The 20800-nt window shown below is 37.5% G+C and overlaps 1 protein-coding gene across 1 annotated transcript in view; it reads right to left on the bottom strand.

Moving 5' to 3' along the window:
* Positions 1-20800, bottom strand: part of LOC100546131 (diacylglycerol kinase eta) — a 29324-nt gene that overhangs the window by 8055 nt on the left and 469 nt on the right. The window contains exons 2-12 of the mRNA XM_010728874.1: positions 20658-20786; positions 18107-18241; positions 16912-17029; positions 15922-16032; positions 15684-15780; positions 12772-12879; positions 10269-10382; positions 9845-9979; positions 8706-8872; positions 6228-6333; positions 4116-4208 (exon numbers count right to left, since the gene is read on the bottom strand). Of these exons, the coding sequence (XP_010727176.1) occupies positions 4116-4208; positions 6228-6333; positions 8706-8872; positions 9845-9979; positions 10269-10382; positions 12772-12879; positions 15684-15780; positions 15922-16032; positions 16912-17029; positions 18107-18241; positions 20658-20786 (1313 nt within the window). The remainder of the gene's footprint in view (positions 1-4115; positions 4209-6227; positions 6334-8705; positions 8873-9844; positions 9980-10268; positions 10383-12771; positions 12880-15683; positions 15781-15921; positions 16033-16911; positions 17030-18106; positions 18242-20657; positions 20787-20800) is intronic.

Genomic DNA, 20800 nt, shown 5'->3' with positions numbered 1-20800 from the left:
GAGGAAATGGACAGAATCATACAATCTGGGTTGAAAAGGACCACAATGATCATCTAGTTTCAACCCCCCTGCTATGTGCAGGGTCACCAACCACCAGACCAGGCTGCCCAGAGCCACATCCAGCCTGGCCTTGAATGCCTCCAGGGATGGGGCATCCATAGCCTCCTTGGGCAACCTGTTCCAGTGCGTCACCACCTTCTGAGTGATCTTGTGCCTTAACTAAGACACTCCATCCCTGAAGGAATGATAAAGATCTATCTGCACTATGCCTTCTTAAAAGGTCACATGGAGTAATAGCCACAGTTGCTGGCTGAAGGTGCAAGGAAAAGGTATCACAATGGAAAAGGGACAGGACTGCAGCCCCAGAGGGGAGACAAAAAAAGCCAAAGTTATCAGTAAAAGCGTAAGAGGAAAAGTAGGGACAGTGTAAAAATCTTGGGACTTCCCAGCCTACAGGAATTTGGTTCTATCAACAAATACTTTGAGAGCCTCACACTCCCTATCCAAAAGCTGTGTTCTTCAGCTGTTGCATGAGTCAAACTTGTGAGGAAGGAGCAAGGCAAACAGCTCATCCACGTCAAAGCTGCTCCAGGCTTATCTGGTGTTGGTGAAGCACCATTATGTGGTAAGGAAATGAATCCTGAATCGCTCGGAAGCACTAATAAAGCAATCTGAACACCGTTTTTTCTCTGTGAAGTAAAAGCAGGCCCAAAGCAGTTCAAAATATCCTTTTGAAAAGGATAATGATGTTACATACAGGTTGATGTATTTTTAAAAAGGGATTTGTAAGAGAATCTTCAATCTCCAGCACTGGAAAAAGATTTTGACTTTTTAGGAGTTTAGTGATAAATTAGAAGTCTGCATTCATTTATCTTACCTAACAGAAACTTCTTTCCTTTGCTTCAGTAGTTGGCACATATTATCACTTCTCAGAATGGGGACTACAAAGGTATTGCCATTTAGTATAGCTATATTGGAAATATCAGCTCTATTCTGCTGCAGTGTTTTTTTCTCTTTAAAGGCTCACAGAATTTAGGGAAAGAATTTGGTGCTCATAAACAGACTCCGATCTTTATTCAACCTTCAATTTCTTCGAATTGAACAGTCTTTTGTTTTTAGATAAATCAATGAAGTAAGTATTTCTCTCTCACTTATCTAATTGCTCGATTTTCAAAGGAAAATATTTTGCTCGAGGACAAAAAACTCTCATCTGATGGTAAGAACAAATTACAAATATTGCTCCTGGAAAAATAAAACCAACAGAAACGTATAGTACACTGGCAAAAGCTAGCAAATCAGCAAATTTAGGGTAAATTCTCCTCCTATAACATGTAGAAAAAGATTGTTATACCTAAGATAAAATTTAACACTAGAAATGAGGCATTTAAAATTAAGGATTTTTTCATTTTATTGCCAAACAAAATTTCTCATATGAAAATATTTTATTTCAGTGAGCTCAGATTATTTCTCAACTCAGTTGAAATGAAGCATATTGCCATCCTTCTCCCTCAGTATATTGGAAAATCATGCTTTGTTTCAGATTGGAAATGTTTTTGTAAAAAGTAAAAATTGAAATGGTGTGTTTGGAAAATATCTAGACAAATCATAACAACATTTTACAATTTTTCCAAGCTGTATTCCAGCCATAACCATCTGGGATATTCCACAATTTTTTTCTAGCTAATTCACTATTCAGTGTTACCTAGCTAATACCATTGTATGCAATTTATTAATCTCATAGAAGGTAAAAGATTGTATATGTATTTACATTTCTCTTCAGAAGCCATAATGGAAAGACTTGGAGCTGGTAAAGGGCAACCAAAGAAAAAAATTACCAAGTAGTATAAGTAACAAAATCATCAACTTACATCTATAGGAAGCTCTGATCACACAAGAGAGGAATGAGGGAAAATTGAAGAGGCATAAAATTAAAAAAAAAAAGAGAGACAGAGAATGTTTGCCAGAGGACAGAGGAGAAAGACTGGAGAACCATGTATGAAGGTAGTAGCTGACAGATCAAGAAATGCCCTACATTACATATATCTCTGATTTAATAGTGTGATTTAATAGTCTAAAGTAGCCTCAGCAATTATAAAATAATGCCAATAAGGCTACTGGGATGCTTTGTTATTGTGGACAGTGGGTACAATTCTAACTAAAAATGCTGTCAAATGAATGCAACAGACATCTCAGGAAAACAACTTCCAAGCAATTTCTTATTACAAAAATATCTTTGACCCATGAAGACTTATGCACAGACCACAATGAGAAGCAGAACTACAATATGTAAAAAAATAGATGTATAAGTCAATTAAATTAAACTTTAGAGCCTGTACATAGGACAGTTCAACATGTTGAGAAGTAATGTTTCAATTGAAAACTTTCCATAATAATGTTATTTCTAGACTAGCTTGGCAAGTTACATTAGTCTTAGTGTTGCATTTCCAACTTATAACTTTTTATCTAATTCCTCTTCCCAAACCATTTTAAAAACTAAAATTTTTCTCTATTGATTCCTCATTCAGTCTGAAATGGGGGTTACTATTAACAATCTAACAAAACAAAAAACTAACAAACAAAAAAAAAACAACAGATATACTTACATTTACTTGGACAAAACCAACTAATTAATATTTTTCCCTTCTAAAACTTCATAAAATAGATCATATGAGTCCAATCTTTGACAGTTTTAAAAACGTCAGACGCACTCTCAGGTCATTACTCTCTGGAAGGACAAGTGACCTTGCAGAGGGATCTAGACAGATTGGAGCATTGGGCAATCATTGATGGCATGAAACTCAAGAAAGGAAAATGAAGGGTTCTACACCTGAAATGGCAAAATGCTGGACACAGGTACAGGCTGGAGAGCAGTTCAGCAGAAAGGAACTCAGTGTGTTGGTGACAGCAGGCTGAATATGAGCCAGTAATGTGCCCTGGCAGCCAAGACAGCAAACTGCTCTTTGGGATACATTAAAAACAACATAGCAAGAAAGTCGAGGAAGGAGATTTTTTCACTGCATTTAGTATTGGTGCAGTCTCACCTTGAATACTGTGTACAGTTCTGGGCCCAACAATATAAAAAGGATATTAATTGAATGTTTCTAGAGAAGGGCAACATATCTGGTAGAAAGGTGGTTAGGCAGTTGGACTTAATGGTCTTTGTAAGAACCTTCAAACTGAACTGTTCTACTTATTCTACTCCATTCCATTCTTAGAACTTTAGTGGCCTCTGTACAACAGACTTATACCAATTTTCACTTGTAAAAAGGTATCTGAACCTGCTCATGTAAGTTTCATAGTCTCACTGAGCCTAATTTAAACATTCCTTTTAATTTATAAACTCAACAGTAAAGTTAATACATTTGTTTCTGAATCCAAAGAAAATATAACTTTTACTATTGATTATATTGTTACTCTAAAACTGGACCAGCAAGAAATCTGACCTCTTTTTTTCTCTTCGTAATGTCAGATAAAGATATTTTCTGATTATACATCCAGGTACAACAATTCCTAAGCAGCCTTCATCATTGTAAGGAGAGAAACACTAGCCAAAGGAGAAGACGAAAAGTCTTTAAGTATCATCAGAAGTTTCTTGAACACTTACCAGTTAAAGGTTACAAAATAATTCCTGCTAGATATTAAAATAAAGGTGAGATTTACTTGCTCAAATTAGATCTGTAGAAGTTGAATGTATGTGTCTGAATAGTTCTCACTCCAGGCTCTATTTAAAGTCTGAAGGTGGTCACATAATAGAACTCCGGAAGTTTTCTGAAATGTTAAACCTCCAGAAGATGATTTATCTTTTTCTAAGATATGCCTCTATGGCAACAGGGGGTGAATCAGCCTCAACAGGGGTATTATTTTTCTCCACTGACTAATAAAAAGGGCAGCCCAGGCAATGACTTATAGATATCTGGAGGGATGGAAGATGCACACTAACCTTGGACAAGAATTCATAACTCATTCTGATTCCAGGCATAAATGCAGTGTAAAATCTTCAACTTGGCCTTACAGAGCTGCTTACTGCACATCATAAATTCTGTGCTACTATTCTAAATCAAAGAACAAATCACACCAAGTATGAGGGAATAAAATCATGAATTTTGTCAACTTACCAAAGGAACTCTTCCTACTAGCAGAGATTCAGTTTCATTATGTAAGGCTTTCACGTTGACAGCTATCTCCATGGCAGTGTTTCTGGTAAGGCTCTGGGGAATAAGAAGCATAAAAATTACTTGATGGGATGCTAGTTGGACTGAGAATAAGTACTTTGTGCTTACTGCATTCACCATGTATTCTTCCAGGAGAAATGTATCAATTTATAGCACTACAGTGACAACTTCTTCAGCACTGAGATCACAAAAAAGAAAAATGTATTATCTATTTACTGTCTTTCCTCAACTTTATTTAATATGACCTTATACAATCTTGAAGAGCCAGTGAGCAGGCCCTGTGAGATGAATTCATGATTTTCATGGATGGCAAAGGCCAGTAGAAAAGTTGTGCTTCTCATTTAATGGACTGTTGATCTGAATCACCCACCTTATCTTTAGAATAAGTTAGCTGCTAGCCATATTTTAAGAACCAAAGGTTAGCTAACGTAGTTACCATAAGCTTAGGTCAGTTAAAAGTATGTAGAAAGACTACCTAATTATTCATCTTTGGGTCCAACCCCTGGAAACAGCATTGCCCACTGTGAAGGAGACTCAGCCCTTTACTCCTTTGGCATTCTGTGCATAACATTTGGATAACAACTAAGCATAAAAATTTCTATGAACACATCCACAAGAACTGACCTGTATGTAGTAATATAGTTTGTTGAGCCTTTATCATGCCTCTAAATGTGTCTGGAGACACATCTAAACGATTGCCTGAAAGTAGATGTCAGCTTACTTTGCATACTGCTTTTGCTCTTTGCTGATATGAGTCTGGTTTACTCCTGCTTAGAACTATATTAGCACATCATCTTGCTTGATCTAATCTGCACTGTTGCACAGCTTCAGGATGAACACCCTAACTGTGTATCTCCTCTACAGATGGATTGAATTCTTCACTGCTTTCAAAAGACAACAGACATATTTTCTTTATGCCTCCAATTCAACTTTCCCTTTGGGTATTTCCCCACCACAAAAAAAACTCAGATGTTCCACATATCCAGTCATCAAAGTGCCTTTCGAACACCCAACAATCACAAAAGGGAACATCAGCTGAGTGGAATAATGATGAATGCAGAAACTATATCTTCTGCTTTCTAAGATACCATATAGATCAGGAGGGAACTCTTCGCCCTCTTTTGTAGATGGATTTTTCCAATTCACATTCACATTAAGAAATTTCAGAATCTTTGAACGTGATTCCTACCAAATTGATCAGCTATGGGGTGCTCCCCTACTCATGCGCAGAGCTGAGACTTCCCGCTGCTACACAATCCAGCACCTTCACAACTGGAAGTACAAAGGCTACTCCAAATGCCATGCTTCCTATTTCATTATATCAGCCCTAAAATCAGAGGTGGCACAGCAGTAGAGGCTGAGCCTTCCTGCCAATATCCCATTACATGTTTTTGCCATGTGACAGACTGCAGCAGAGGGGCAGTCTGACAGAATGGAGTCTGACATGAAATGAAGGTGTGACGTGGAATTCCTCCAAGCAGAAAAAATGGCACCCATCAACATTCACTGACACTTGCTGAACGTTTATGGAGACCTAACAGAGGGTGTGAGCACAGTGAGGTGGTGGGTGACGTGTTTCAGCAGTGGCAGCAGCAACAGTGGGTCACCCCTGCTGCTGCAGACTGTTAAGAGCATGGCATGCATAGCTACTGGTAGTAACTATGATAAAGAACAGTGTTTTGTAGCTGAGAATTTGCTCTATCAAACAGTATCTGTTTGTATCTGTTGTAGTTTCTATGGAAATAAAAAGGAGAGGCAATACTTTAGGAGTGATCTGTGTGTATCTCCATTCACTTTCACCTTAGAAAGAGTGACAAAAACAAGAGGATACAGCATCCATCCATCGTTTAAGCAATTTCATTTTAAACTTGAGTATGGTAAATGTATTTATGAGCCTTGTTTACAAAAAGGTTGTTAACTATCACCCAACATGTTGCAATATGTGAACTGGGAGTACAAACTGATTCTATGTCATAACTTCACACATACATTTACTTGTAATGTATTCACTTAAACATAATGAAAACTTAATGTAAACTTCTGATCTTTCTTTACCTCAGGAAACCTTGGGTTGGCTTTATTTAATGCATGTGAACATGCATTAACAGCATGAGCAAGCTCCTGCTCCAAGAGGCCATGTATTTTTGCTGCTTCACAGATTCTAAAAAACAAAACAAAACAAAAAAAAAAACAGGAAAAAGAGAAAAATATTTCTTACCTCCCTTAAAGAGCAATTTTTAACAGTATGCAATATTGTCATGGGAAAAAATATACAAAAGTTATGAAATACTTAAGAAATACAGTTCTCTATAACAGAAGTTCAATCACAAGTATCACCTGAAGCAACTCAGCATCTCGTATAAATGGCATCCATAAGACTGGAGATTTATTCTTCTATGACATAGCAAATACTGTACCCAAAAATGTGGGAATCTTAACTCAAATAAGGTGCAAAGGAAAACCATCACTTATTAAGTTAACTTATTTGAAGGTATCTTAAAAAGTATTAAATATTCTTCATGAAGAATACCCACCAATATTCCATTACATGCTGTTACCATTTAACAGATGGCAGCAGACAGGCAGTCTGACAAAATGGCGTCAGACATGGAAGTGCATGTAAAGCACAGGTGTGACAGTGAAGTCCTTCATGTGGAAAAAATGGAGCCCACTGACATCCACTGACGTTTGCTGAAGACTTATGAAGATCTAACAGTGGATGTGAGCACAGTGAGGCAGTGGGCAGTGCATTTCAACAGTGGGGAAGGTCACAGTGGGTCTGCTGGTGCAGATTGTTACGAGCGCAGCATGCAGGCTCTTGTTCATCTCTGGTGAAAATCCAGAGCTAATCATGGTGACTATGTAGAAAAAGAGTGTTTCATGGCTGAGAATTTGCTCTTTTGAATAGCATTATTCTTTTCTTTGTATCTATTGCTGCTTCCATGGAAATAATTAGGAGGTATTACTTTCAGAGCAACTTAAGTAGATGCAGCTCTGGACAATTCCTGTTCACTCACTGCAGACCACAGAAGCCAGAAGGCTGAAAAACCCATGATCTACATTGTTTTTCTATGTCTACGTAAGTCACCAGCATAGCACAGAAAAAATATGTATTTCTTTTTCATATTACCATCTACTAAACAGGCACTTCAAGAATTACTTCTGATGCTTATGACAGATTATCATTATAATGAATTTAACAACAGTTTCATATAACGTTTCAATTAAATTGTTTTTTAAATAAATTTTTCTGTGAAAATTGCTGCATCTTCTTTACTAAAATACCTTCTGCAAAAGAAGTTCTTGAAAACAAGTAAGGCAATGGAATCGTTCTATACCAGTAGCTCACTCAACCCATATATATAAATAAACTAAGACAGGGGAGGTTCAGGTTAGATATTAGGAGGAAGTTTTTCACACAGAGGGTGGTGACACACTGGAACAGGTTGCCCAAGGAGGTTGTGGATGCCCCATCCCTGGAGGCATTCAAGGCCAGGCTGGATGTGGCTCTGGGCAGCCTGGTCTGGTGGTTGGCGACCCTGCACATAGCAGGAGGGTTGAAACTAGATGATCATTGAGGTTCTTTTCAACCCAGGCCATTCTATGATTCTATGATTGATTCTATGATATTATTTAAGTGTTTAAGGTCACAGGGATGAGGAATTTGACTATTAATAATGAAATAAAAAGCTACAATAACTATGAATGAGTGAATGAATGCAAAAAGGTATGAAGATATGGCAACTTGGGCTCCTTGAATGTGTTAACTGTTTACTTGTAAAATGTTTTACAAAAACTTCCATGTTTATTGAAAAGTGCTTATCTTTTATAAAATGTGAATAAAAGGAGGAGGAGAAATAAAAATGGATGAGGAAGCAGTAATGGTGGAACAAAAAATCAACAGAAGAAAAGATTCATCTGGTCAGAAGCTGCTGGAACAGGAAAATATTTTATGTTATTAAAAAAAAAAACAAAACCAGGAAGAGTGAAACACCTGAGATTGATCTGTCCACAGTATGAAATATCAGGAATGTAGATGCCTATACCTGTTATAGCCAAGATTCCCTCTATAAACAATGGAAAAATGTTCCAGGACAAAAGCTCCTCTAGTAAATTGTGCATCAAAAAGACAGATCAGATGTATAAAGTTCTATAAATATCAGTTAATTGACTATCTAGGTAACACAGCATTATTAGATAAGATGGATGCATCCACATTATTAACTTCTAGCGTAGATTTCCAGGGTTTTCTTTTTCCCAGTAAATATATTTTTGCTTTTGATTAACATGAGATGCTTCAATCAAAAGTCTCTCCGTAAAGATGCTTTCCAGGTTTCTGTGTCTACTACTCCTTCAGAAAGTCAGTTTTCTCAAGACTGATAATTCTGACCAATTACATACACAAACAAGTTGAGCCTCAAAAAATAAACAGTAATAATAAAATACACACCACGAAGTCTACACATGCACTTGCATGAATGATTCAATCTTGGTATATAGATTGCCAAATTGAGTTTTCTTATTCTATTGTACCTTGTAATAAGTTCTTCTGCAGCTTGTGAGCACAGCTGGACCTGTGTGACTTCTTCTTCTGTAGCCAACTCAACAGCCTGTTGAGGGTATAAGGGAGATCGAATGACAGATTTGCAGGAATCGTACTTTTGTTTGTCTTCCCAAGACTTCAGGGTGTTTTCAAAGGCCTGATCAAAACGAATTACACATTCAGTTCACAGCATTTGCAGCACTTTTGTTTATAGATGTAAAAGCATGTGGAATTGCACATAATTTTATATAAATAATATAAGCTCTCTAGATCCTTAAATTACTTTTCTTTTTTAAACTTAGTACAGAGAATAATTCACTCCTGAAAGTGCCACTTCTCTCTCTTCCTCTCTCCCTCTCATACCCTCAACAAGTGTCTTCAAAAGTTGTAATAATGCAAAGGCCATAATTATACAAATACATTTTGTGAGGACAGTAAGATCAGATCTGAAAGAAAAGCAAGGTTCAAACCTAAAGTTAACATTTCAATAATTCATTTTAATAACTGTAATAATAATTGGAATACAGTTCCAATGCCATTAATTCCACACTAAATTCAAGATACAGGTAGAAGGCAGAGAACTGAGAACTAACAATTAAGCCTTTAGCATGGTAAGCCCAGATAAGTATGAACTTTAGTGGTTTTGTGGTTCTAGTGGACTAGATTCTGCTTGTGTCCCTTCTTTCTGAACTGTCATATGGGATGTAGGGTTAGCAGGACAGAGAGACAGGAGAGAAATCTGAAAAGCTATCAGGAAAAACAGACATTATAGAACCCTGCTATTTCTGCAATTTGCTAAACTTCTAGTATTTGATTGTCCATATACCTAGTGCCTCAAAATGAAAATATATGAAATTTTGACCATTCTTCTTAGTATGTATAATAAGAACACAGGAATAGCATTAATATAACTGATAAAGGCCAACAAAGAGCTGTGTCACTCATACACAATAAGAATTCTCTATCTAGCTTATTATGGAAGTGATACAACTACAAGTAACTATATAAGTTATATAAATAGTTACAAAACATTCTTTTAAGCACTGTTTTTTCCTGTTATAACTAAATCAAATTACTACGGAAAATAATGTTAGCAAAGGTATATCATAACACACTTTCTGTCACATACTCTGTCTCGTGTTAGCATCTGAGCTCTGTTTTTATGTACAATTTTAATAACTCCTGGGGGCTGGATCCATGCCTCTCCATCGACTTGCACTGGAACCCCTTCATCACCAAGTATGGTGATCTTTACTGACCGACACTGGAAAAGAACAAACACGTTATTTTACAGAGCCATAAATATTAATCAAGCTGACAGGCCACCTGAAATATGTTGATTACTAGGAGCTGTGGCATCTCTCCAGATTGGACTCAAGGGTGTAGCACTTTCATACTTCATCCATCATTTAAGACAATTTGTTATCCACTAGAATTAAAACACTGTCAGTGCTTTATTAATGTGTGGGGCAGTGGTCATCTAGAGTACCCCCACACTTCAGCATCCCAAACTGATGACAACTATATTATGTCCTTTCAAGCAAGAAACAGACCTGAGCTATCCGGTGGTGCTGCAGTTTGATAACTCTTGAAACTGCCATCTGCATGCTACCAAATACAGCCACAACTTCTAGGATTTTATCATCAAAAGATGGGGCCCCAAATATCTGAAAGGAAAAATAAATATTCCATTTTCCACGGTTAACCCAGCGCATGTTAAATGATAAACAAACTCAGCCTTCTTTTGTGTAGGTTCACTTAGATTCAATTTCAACATTTAAATTCATTTAAATGTCTTAGAATAACTACACCATCCCTACAAATGCCATACTAGTGAAATATAGACAGAAGGCAACTACTATCTTAAAACAGCAATGACAACAACATTTCAAGTATCTGAATGATATCCCTTGATACAAAGGGTGGCACAGTTCAGTATGCAGACTAAGGAATGTTTTTCAACACAAGATGAAGGGCTAGTTCAAACCTCCACTCAGCTAAGGTATTTAATATCTAAGAGGTGCTTGAAGTTAAGATGAGTAATAGTGTGTTTTTTCTCAGAAATGCTTACCTTCCTATAGTCTGTATTCTCTGGAAACCAGTGTCTGAGCCCACTCTCAGCTTTGATAAATGCTGCTTTAATAGTGAGAAGAATCTTGTTTTCAGTGTAAATAATTATCTGCAGTAAATGTGAAAACTGCTTTTGTGTGGAACAAACATCCTGATCCACTCAAAGCTTTGAATTTCCATGAGTTAACAAAAGGGCACAAAGCCAAGTGTGTGCCACTGGCAGCTGGTGCTCTGCAGCAAAACTCAGATGTGTTAGAGGGGTATCTCAGGCTGGAGTTCAACTCATTCAAAAGAGATAGGGATTAACCCTACCCCTAAGGCACCTGAAGACTGACTATTTCATATTGACATGGAACTGGGAGCAACAAGGGAGAAAAATTAGCAGATATGACTCCAGTAAGATTGCAGTGGGTAAAGAGACCATTTCTCTGAGTGGTGCTCAGGCAAACTGAATTGGCACCATGCGCAAAGTAAGCTGCTTTGGTGATACCAGAAGCCATACAAGAGAGAAAACCCTCAAAAGGAGTCTAAAGCCAAAACTAGTCAGGTTTTGCCCCTGGAGAGTGGGTTTCCTGGTGAATCCTGAAGAACAAGAGAATGAAGATCCAGGACTGCATAAACCAGCTAATCGCTGCAGCTATGTCTTAGGGAGGGTGAGGATGGGAAACGAGGAAGAGCTTTGGTTCCTATTGCTCTCCTGGCCAATGGGAGTCTTCACCCCAGTGCACTGATGTGGCTTTAGCCAAGGGATTGAGGAACTCCTCTCAGGTAAAAGGCTGCACAGTTGCCATCGTTTAGTACCTCATCCAAGTGTCAATTGTCCTCACAGCATCCCAGGATGACAATGAAGTAAGTCTTGAACAGACAAGTGTCAAAGAATGAAAATGCAACTGTATTGGGCCTGGAGTCACAGCCATCAAGGCAACATCTTCCTTTTGTACAGCTAAGCAGAACTGGCAGCATTTCAGATCATCACCATCAATGACATCAGTCACTCAGGATTGCAGTAAAAGCAGTGAATTACGTTCCTAACTTTGTCCAGAATAAACATGTCACTTTTCTGGCAACAGACAACCACAAATATCAATAAAACAGCTCTAAGACATATACACTTGCTGTATGCCAGTATGAAAGCTAGGACAGATCTCTCTCAGTGAAACGGCCCAGAGAGAAAAAGATCTCCTGAATAGGAGCTAAGCAGATGTTAGAGATGCTTCAAGGCTATGAATGTGAACATTAGACACCCATAGCCAAATATAAATGTAAGTGCCATTCTCTGACACCTACCAAAAATAATAAAAGGACACTGAAACACATTCAGGATTTTTTTGTGTGTGTGTGTGACTTTTATGTATGTATTAACCAGAGAATCATAAGTCACAAGAAAGCAAAAGCATTCTGGTGAAAAAAAGTCCTGGACTGTTGATATTAAAACACTCTAATTTGCAAGTACAGTTTTAGGTGAGTCAGATCTCACAGTACATTGGGACATTCAGAATTGAGATAATCTGCTAGCAATTACAATGGCTGCACTGGGCATGAAGCAGAGAGCAGCAGTCAGACTGCTTCACATTGTAAAACATTCAGATATCTGAGTAGTGCAACATTTCTTAAGAGATTTGAGGCAGAAGGGAAAAAAGCTCAATGAAAGTAGTACTGAAAAAGCAGATTACTATCCCCACTTAATTACCAATCACTAAGTGTACCCTCCTCATTTCTGAATGACCACTCATTAGCTCAAAGCTGTTTGAAAAGGAGGAGAAAAATTTGGATATAAACTGTGTGATCATCTTTGCCCATTTTCCTTATCGTTAGACTGTAACAGAGGAATGTATGCATTGAGAAACCTCATTTACAACAGAACATGACAAAAGACAATGCAAAATCATGGCATATATATTCTCAATTAAAAAATCAAACACAAGACAATATGGTTTAAACTCAAGTAGACTCCCTAGAAGGTCACTTCTGTTCAATATTACTCACATCATCTTCCTTGGTTCCTCCCCAGAAATTGGTCCCACCAGCATAACTGGGAATGTTTAGCACAGCTATGCCCTGCAGACTTGGAAGAGGGATGTACTGTCCATCACACTGTAATGGATAAAAGCTCATTCAGTATATAAATAACGTGATAACAGCAGTTGGCTGTTTTAATACATGAAGAATCACTAGAGCTGTCAGGGAGGACAGACTCATTAATAGGTTGACAGAAGCCTATTCCACCCACACAGCGGAGCAGCTCTAATAATCTTTTCCTCACCAATTTCAGCAACAATTTTTGCAGAGATGACGAGTCTCTACAGCAGAGGTGTTCTATGATTCTTCCAAGAAGCATTTTAACACTCTTAACTGCTAAATTTCTCATACATTTTAACCATGTGTTGTCTATCAAATTTCTGTGCAATGAGGAAAGCTAATTCTTTGAGTGTACACGGTAAGACAGTAATGCCCACTGACATTACAAAAGCTTTATTTACCCATCCAGTATCTGCACTGCCAAAATTGCAATTTGCTTGTTGTTTAGGTAATCCCATTAAGTGGGGGAAAAAAAAAACCCAAAACCCAACACAAAACAAATTATAAAATATAAAAACACATTGTGGCATGGCCACAAACATGTTAAACATAAACATTCTTAGGTCTGTTTAGAGTGGTCAGGCACTGGAATGGTCTGCTGAGAGAGGTGGTGGAGTCACTAATCCTGGAGGTGTTCAAGGAACGCTTGGATTTTGTGTTGAGAGATATGGTTTAGTGAGAACTATTGGTGATAGGTGGATGATTGGACTGGATGATCTTGTAGGTCTTTTCCAACCTTGGTGTTTCTGTGATTCTGTGACTTGTATACATGGCTTCCTGCACAAATAACTCACTGTCCTCCCAGAAGTGCAAAGACAAATCTGGACTGACTCCAGATTTGTCACCTTGACTGTGTGCAGGAGTTTGGTGGGGAGGGGTTGCAGGTAAGAGGTTGGTCCTCTTTATCCTGTAAAAATCATAAGCAACAACAAGCACTACTCAATACAATCACAGAATCATGTCGGTCAGGTCAATCTCACTTTACTTGTGATCAGAGGACATTTACAGTGAAAAAATCTTTGGCCACAAGTGCTGTCCTGCAGCAGCACCACAAGCGTGTATTTAAAGTGAACAGGACATCTAAGAATCTACATGCTGGATTTAATGTCACTTTGGAGACAATGAATTTGGAGGTAAAGTTTCTTTTAAAGAAGATTGCTAAATTACCAAGTTACTAATGCCATGGAAATAGAATTATACAAGTGAAGTAGAAATCTCTAGAAAATAAGGAGGAACTCTTCAGCAATTGTATCAAGAGGAGAAAGAGATATAATATTTCCAGAATATGATTAGCATTTTCTTTTCATGCTTTAATGTCAGCAACAAGACACAGTTAAACATTTCCATCAAAATGTGTCAGTAGCCAACATATGCTCTGATATTAACAGATGCTGCATAGCCATTTGTATTGCAGTAGAGGTTTGCCTCCAATTCCTGAAACTGATATTTTTAATTTTCCAAAGCTGAGCACCTCATCACAAGTTTTAACATAAGGCTGATATTATGCAAGGCAATAATAGATATGAATTTCTACTTGCTGTTTTACTTGCAGATATATTCAAAAATAATTATGGAGAGGTCAGATATGAATACCTTTTTGAATCTTATTTGAATCTTATTCGAATATCGTTAAATTAGAATTCTATCTGCAGCATATATGATGCTCCTGGTTGTCATTATATTCACTAACTACTGCATAATTCCTTGATAATTATTCAATTGTTAGGTAACAACAAGCTGACTCTACCATAACATATCCTCCTAAAGCTCAGTGAGGGAAAGAGTTCCAAGGTGTTCAAGAAACATGGAGATGTACTCAGGGGGGGAAATATTAGTGGGGAAAATATGAGTGGTAGGTGGATGGTTGGTCTGGATGATCTTGGAGATCTTTACCAATCTTAATGATTCTATGAACTTACAATGATATATGTTACAACAGAACATAAATTTATGATGTTTATCTTCATATAAACATCATGAAATTTCACGTAAAATAGTTAGCATGAAGAAAAAAAAGACACTGTTTATTTTTTCTGTCAACCTCCAGCCTAAATATTCTTTGAGTGAACACAACCATGACTGTTGCACAGCCATTTTGTGCATTTGGTGACTATTTATATCATCTCCTGTAAAGTCCTAGTATTGTGAATAAGACTTAGATTTGGTGCTACAACCTAAAAAAATAATGATGTTCAGATAATTTATACCTCATTTGTTGTTGCTGTGATAATACCTTTCTCTTACTCTGTGTGGTTATCACAAACACCTATTTGAGAAAGTCTCTGTAGGTGTAGCTGTGCTTCTTGTGATGCTCACTCAGAATCTTTCCTCTTCTGCCAGGATTTTTTTCCTAAGGCCATCTGTGTGCTCTCTCTGTATGTGTAATCAAGCTGTCAGATAGTTTAAAATGAACCCGAAGGATTAAAATTTGGAAAACTTTTCCTTCTGTTTAGTGTATGCACCACTCTGTCCATTGTCCTTAAAACCCAACCTCTCAATCTAAGGCAGTGCACATTAAAAAGCATCCTTTATGTATTATCTATGCAACACATTTTAAACGTTTTTTAAAAAGCATTTACAACAAACATGAAACCAGATATCTTGAGATATTTAAATACTGACATTTAAATCCAATAAATCACCTGGGGAATTGCCTCTTACATAGAATGTTTTTAGACAGTGTGTTTGAGGGAAGGATTTTACAAGCCTGGGCTGACGCAGGAACTCTGAAAGTTTTCAAGGGGAATCATATTCATCATTACATGCTGCAGAAGCAAAAAAAAAAAAAAAAGTTCATTCTACCTATGAACAAAAATTACCTCAAGTTGAACTTTTTGTTCTAAGTTCTTGTAAGTTCTCTGCAGTAGCTCTTTTGTGCCAAGAACTCCATACCACATCATGTTTTTTGTCCGGCTTCTGCAAACAGGTAAAATAACATACTGAAATACACATATTATGTCTTGTACTTGTAGGAGAAAGAAAAAGCAAAGAACTCAATTACAGAGATAAGGAAAATGAAATGTATAGAAATGTCTCAGCCCTGTTACTGACAATTACCTGCATTTTTCAGGGTGCTCTTCTCTCTTGTTATTAAATTCAAGTGAAATTTTTGCATCTAACCCAATTCCAAAATAGTTGTTCATGACACATTTTTCTGAATATCCCTCCCTTTTAGAAGAAAAGAGATAATTAGTTGTACATTTTTACAGTTCCCAGGTACACAGAACTATGACCAAGACACTGGAAGCAGACACATCAACAGGATACATCACACAACAGTTCCTCTGAACCTCCCTGAGGGAGCCTAATGGTTGTCAAGAGACAGATTGGCTGCTGTCTCCTTTGCAAGTGGAAGTAGCTTCTGGTAGGAGAAAGAAGAAACTGTAACATACCCCAATATCTCCACCAAACTCAAAATAACAGTGGAATAGGAGGAAAGATCTGCCTTGTACACAGCTCTGAGACAGCAGCACCAAAGTGGGCTGAGCACCAAGGCTGTATTTAGACATGTTGGTGGTACTGGCACAGCAGTGCTTTGTTTTAGAGTTTTCATGCAGGGCCACAGCCCACAGCTCAGATGCCATCCGTAAATCTGTGTCAATGCTACATCCAATTCTGGGAAGCAGAAACAATTTAGGTTTTCTGCCTTACTGGCCCAACCCTTAGGCAGACACTTCTTCCTCCACCCCAAGGGCCTGCTTCAGTGTTTTGCTGGCAGCTTAGCTTGTGTGCAGACCAGCAGCTCAGGCAAGAGAATCCAGTTCTGATGTACTGATGTTCTTGTTCTTTCAGAGACCGTGCAAGGAGTAAGTGAGCAAATGTTTTCCGTTATTTCTGATGCTACAAGACAATCCTGGGCTACTCATAACTAAGGGCTTATTCTAAAATGGCACAATCCAGCATGTTTTCAGACCTTGAGGTCTACAGAAAATAGATAGCAAAACAGAATTTCATAGTGAAAAATACAAATTATGACAAGCTAAAAAGCTTAAAAGTGATGCTAAGTAAAGTGAAACAGTAAATGTTGAAAAAAAAAAAATTGCTTACAATGAATCTGGATCCGGGTCAATAAATGGTGTAGCACCAAATGGATCAATGTTAGCCAGTAACATTTTGCTAATAATTGAACTTCCTGCAATAGAAGCAGCTAGGCCAGCCCTTAAACCTGATAAAAAGAAACAAAAATATCAAGAAAATAACTAAACAATATTGATTTCTTAAATAGAGAAACATATATTGTCATAATGTGATATAATTCTGAAACAAAACATTCATCAGATCCTTGTATGGAGGAGTTGAGATTCTATCTTAATTTTTATCTATATTGATTATCTTTTCCAGATTCTAGTTGTCCTGAACAGAAAGTCAGTTATGCTGAGGTTTGGCTAGATCTTCAGGTACCACCATAGAAAAAGATAACAGAGAAAATTCAAGATTTCAGGCCAACATTCAATGGTTGGCATACAACCAAATCAGCCATCTAACACTCAGAAATATCATTAGAGTTTTTACTCAGTCTAACTTTCATCCCCAAAATCATCACAATTTTCTTTTCATCCTGTCCTTTGGAAGGCAACTGTCATAAGATCAACATTCATGTGGTTGGTTCTGCAACTAGCAGCTACGCTTCAGTGAATGCTTACATGTTTAGCTTGGTAAGCATGAACTGAGCGAGAGGCTCCTGAAGACTTGATGACCACTCCATGCCTACTTTGATCACTGAGCACAACACAAAATACTATGCAATGCAAATAAGTAGAGGGAAATATTTTCTAAAAGCTTTCGCTTAAATTGACCTAAAGAAAAATGTGAGTTCATATCCATCATTCACAAAATGCATTAAGTTAGTTAAAACAGTGATTTATTGGTGCCCCCTACTATTAATTGCATTTGGGTAGGAACAGATTTGTTTCAGCTATACAGGAGATCAGACCCTTAAGACCCTCCATTGGTTAGGATGAATGATAGAAGATCCTGCATTCCAATTTTTCATCATCCAGAATCAAATGCAACACTTCTACTACACCTGGTGTTGTGCCAAATGACCAGAAGTATTCTACATTCCTTTGCACTTCCTACTAAACAACACAACATGAAGGAGTGTTTGTCAGTTCAAATGAATTTGGAGGGTTCTATTTCCATGTAGAGCACCAGGCATGAAGTATTATTTGACAGCAAGAAGGAGAACAGAAGGCAATATTAACAGAGAATGAGGAACACCAGATTTTAAAATCACAATTACCTGGGCAAATAATCCTAGTGTTAAGGACAGGGAGGTTCTCTTTGCTGGCAGCCAAAGCTGGAGCAGAGAAAGAGCCTGTCTGAGAATGGACACCTCGACTTGTACGTCGATCAGGAGATCTTGGTGCAGTTTTACCTGTTCAGAGGTAAAAGAAAGAGAACTTACTAGAGCAATTGTGGCAAATGCACTGTTTTACAGCCTTGAAAGTAATTCAGAAGCATTTATCTGTTATGTTTCAGTGAGAAACTTCCTTGCCCCTCACACAACATTTTTTCTTCTAAATACCAGGAAGAAAACTCAGAACAGGAGGGGATACGACTGTTTACATGGGTGGATAGTGATAGGACAAGGGGGAATGGTTTTAAACTGAGACAGGAGAGGTTTAGGTTAGATATTAGGAGGAAGTTTTTCGCACAGAAGGTGGTGACGCTCTGGAACAGGTTGCCCAAGGAGGTTGTGGATGCCCCATCCCTGGAGGCATTCAAGGCCAGGCTGGATGTGGCTCTGGGCAGCCTGGTCTGGTGGTTGGTGACCCTGCACATAGCAGGGGGGTTGAAACTAGATGACCATTGTGGTCCTTTTCAACCCTGGCCGTTCTATGATTCTATGATCAAGTTTCACAAAAATGCAGACTTTGGAAAGAAAAATATCAATTATTATTAAAGGATAAATGTCAATGAATTAATATGAATTTGAACTTAAATTTAACATGCAATTACTTATAAATATATCCATATTATATATTAAATATAATATAAGAGAAACCAAAATATTATATATTTATAGTATTTCTGTTATAGATAGCTATTATAAAACCCAGGATGAAATTAGGCCACCTGATGAACAGCAATAATCCTTGCTCTAAGCAGCTAAAATTGACCTCCTGCCTGCATCAGGTTTCTGAAAACATCAACCAAAACACTGATATCTTTATCTACAACCAAACTGAAAACTGCAAGGGAAGGAAAAGCCACGTTCAGATATTATCTTCTGCAGTACAGGGACCACAAAAGAGATCAGTTTGCCATCATTTCTTTTTCACAAATAGCAGGAATTCCCCAAATAATTGAAAACATTTATGTGTTAAAAATTTTACAGAATATAGATGAAGAAAATCTTGCAAGATGTAAATTTGGCAGCTGGTCAAACTGTTGGTGACAAAGGCAAGTAACAGTCCAGAAAAAAAGAATGGGAAGAAAATCAAGGGGAAAGCAAAGATATGATAAGAATAGGAGCCAGCAGTGTGCCCAGGTGGCCAAGAAGGTCAATAATGTGTATATAACTATTTGTATATGGGCATGATCAAACACTATACTATAATGATAAAAAAAATGAAACAAAAATGGCAAGCTGTATCCAACAGGAGTTATGAAATACTTAAATGAAGTTAATTAACATATGGAAAAATATTACCTTCATCAAGTGACCAGAAATAATCTCAGAGGGTAAAATATAATATTCAGAACACAATTAACTTATATTTTTCTTAACACTACTGAAAAATTCACAGTGCTATTCATGCAGTCTGTTCTCCCTGTACTTGGGAACAAGGCAGTTACATTAAATAGGAAAATCAACAGAACAGCTGCTCTTTATTTGACAGATGAGGCTCATGGGGATAACTACAATAAAGATAAACTTTTGCTGTTCATGCTCTGATAAAAACAACAGAGCCCTAATGAGTAGAACTGATGTTTCATTGCAGATAATTGAATCTATGTTTTATACTTTCTCCCTAAGCAGCTATCTCCCACTGACAACATTAATATGCACTCTATTTCACATATTTCAGATGGATGAAGAATAACATATTTCTGCAATAGGCACAGAAATTGTACTACCAAGAAACCAGGGGTTTATATATATATATATAAACACATGTGAACATGTGTTTAATTTTATTTTGCATCAGTGGCATTAGGACCAGGCCATTCTTAGTGCCAGCATCCTCTGTGAGCTGGAACTGTTGAAACAGGACAATCAACATGCATTGTGTTGGCTAGAGGTTAGAGATTGGTTAATGGTTAGGGGGGCTAATGGAGAGACAATCACTGTACAAAGTCTGATATCCACTCCTGGAGAAAAAGACATGTGAGATCCTGAATCAACAGAAGCCCCAAGGATCTAATGATGCATTTCTAAGGTAGGAACCACTGGCAGAGACACCAGCAGAACCTCAGGAGGACTGCATCTTGTGAAGATTTGCTGTGGCTTAGGGTAAAGTGAGGGTCCCTCATAGACAGACCTTTCACTGCAGTCAGTTGCTGACAGATTTTGTAATGTACACGTGAAGGAGAGATTTTACCCTATCATTTGAATACGTGAATTAGTACTATTCTGTGTCAGAACATAAGTTGGCAATACTATTCCATGAATACTACTTTACATGCAGTAACCAAACACTTGAATAGCCAAAATGAAACATCATAGACAAAGATGTTTCTCAGAGAGTAATAAAAACAATGCAAATAATCGAACCTTATTTAACTATGCAACCAACTATGTATGAAGACTGCACAGTTTAAAATGATTTTATTACTGCTTTACTCACTTGTCTGGGATTCAAATTCCTTTGTATCTTCCTCTTTTTCCTCTTCTTTGGATTCGTCTAACTCCTTGCTATATTCTACGGGGGACTGGTTCACTTGTTCTTCACTATGAGCATTCTGCTCATCCACAACTGCTTATTTTAAA

The sequence above is a fragment of the Meleagris gallopavo genome, chromosome 1, assembly GCF_000146605.3.
Source record: "Meleagris gallopavo isolate NT-WF06-2002-E0010 breed Aviagen turkey brand Nicholas breeding stock chromosome 1, Turkey_5.1, whole genome shotgun sequence".
In the NCBI taxonomy this organism is placed as follows: domain Eukaryota; kingdom Metazoa; phylum Chordata; class Aves; order Galliformes; family Phasianidae; genus Meleagris; species Meleagris gallopavo.
This window is presented reverse-complemented; position numbering and strand designations above follow the sequence as displayed.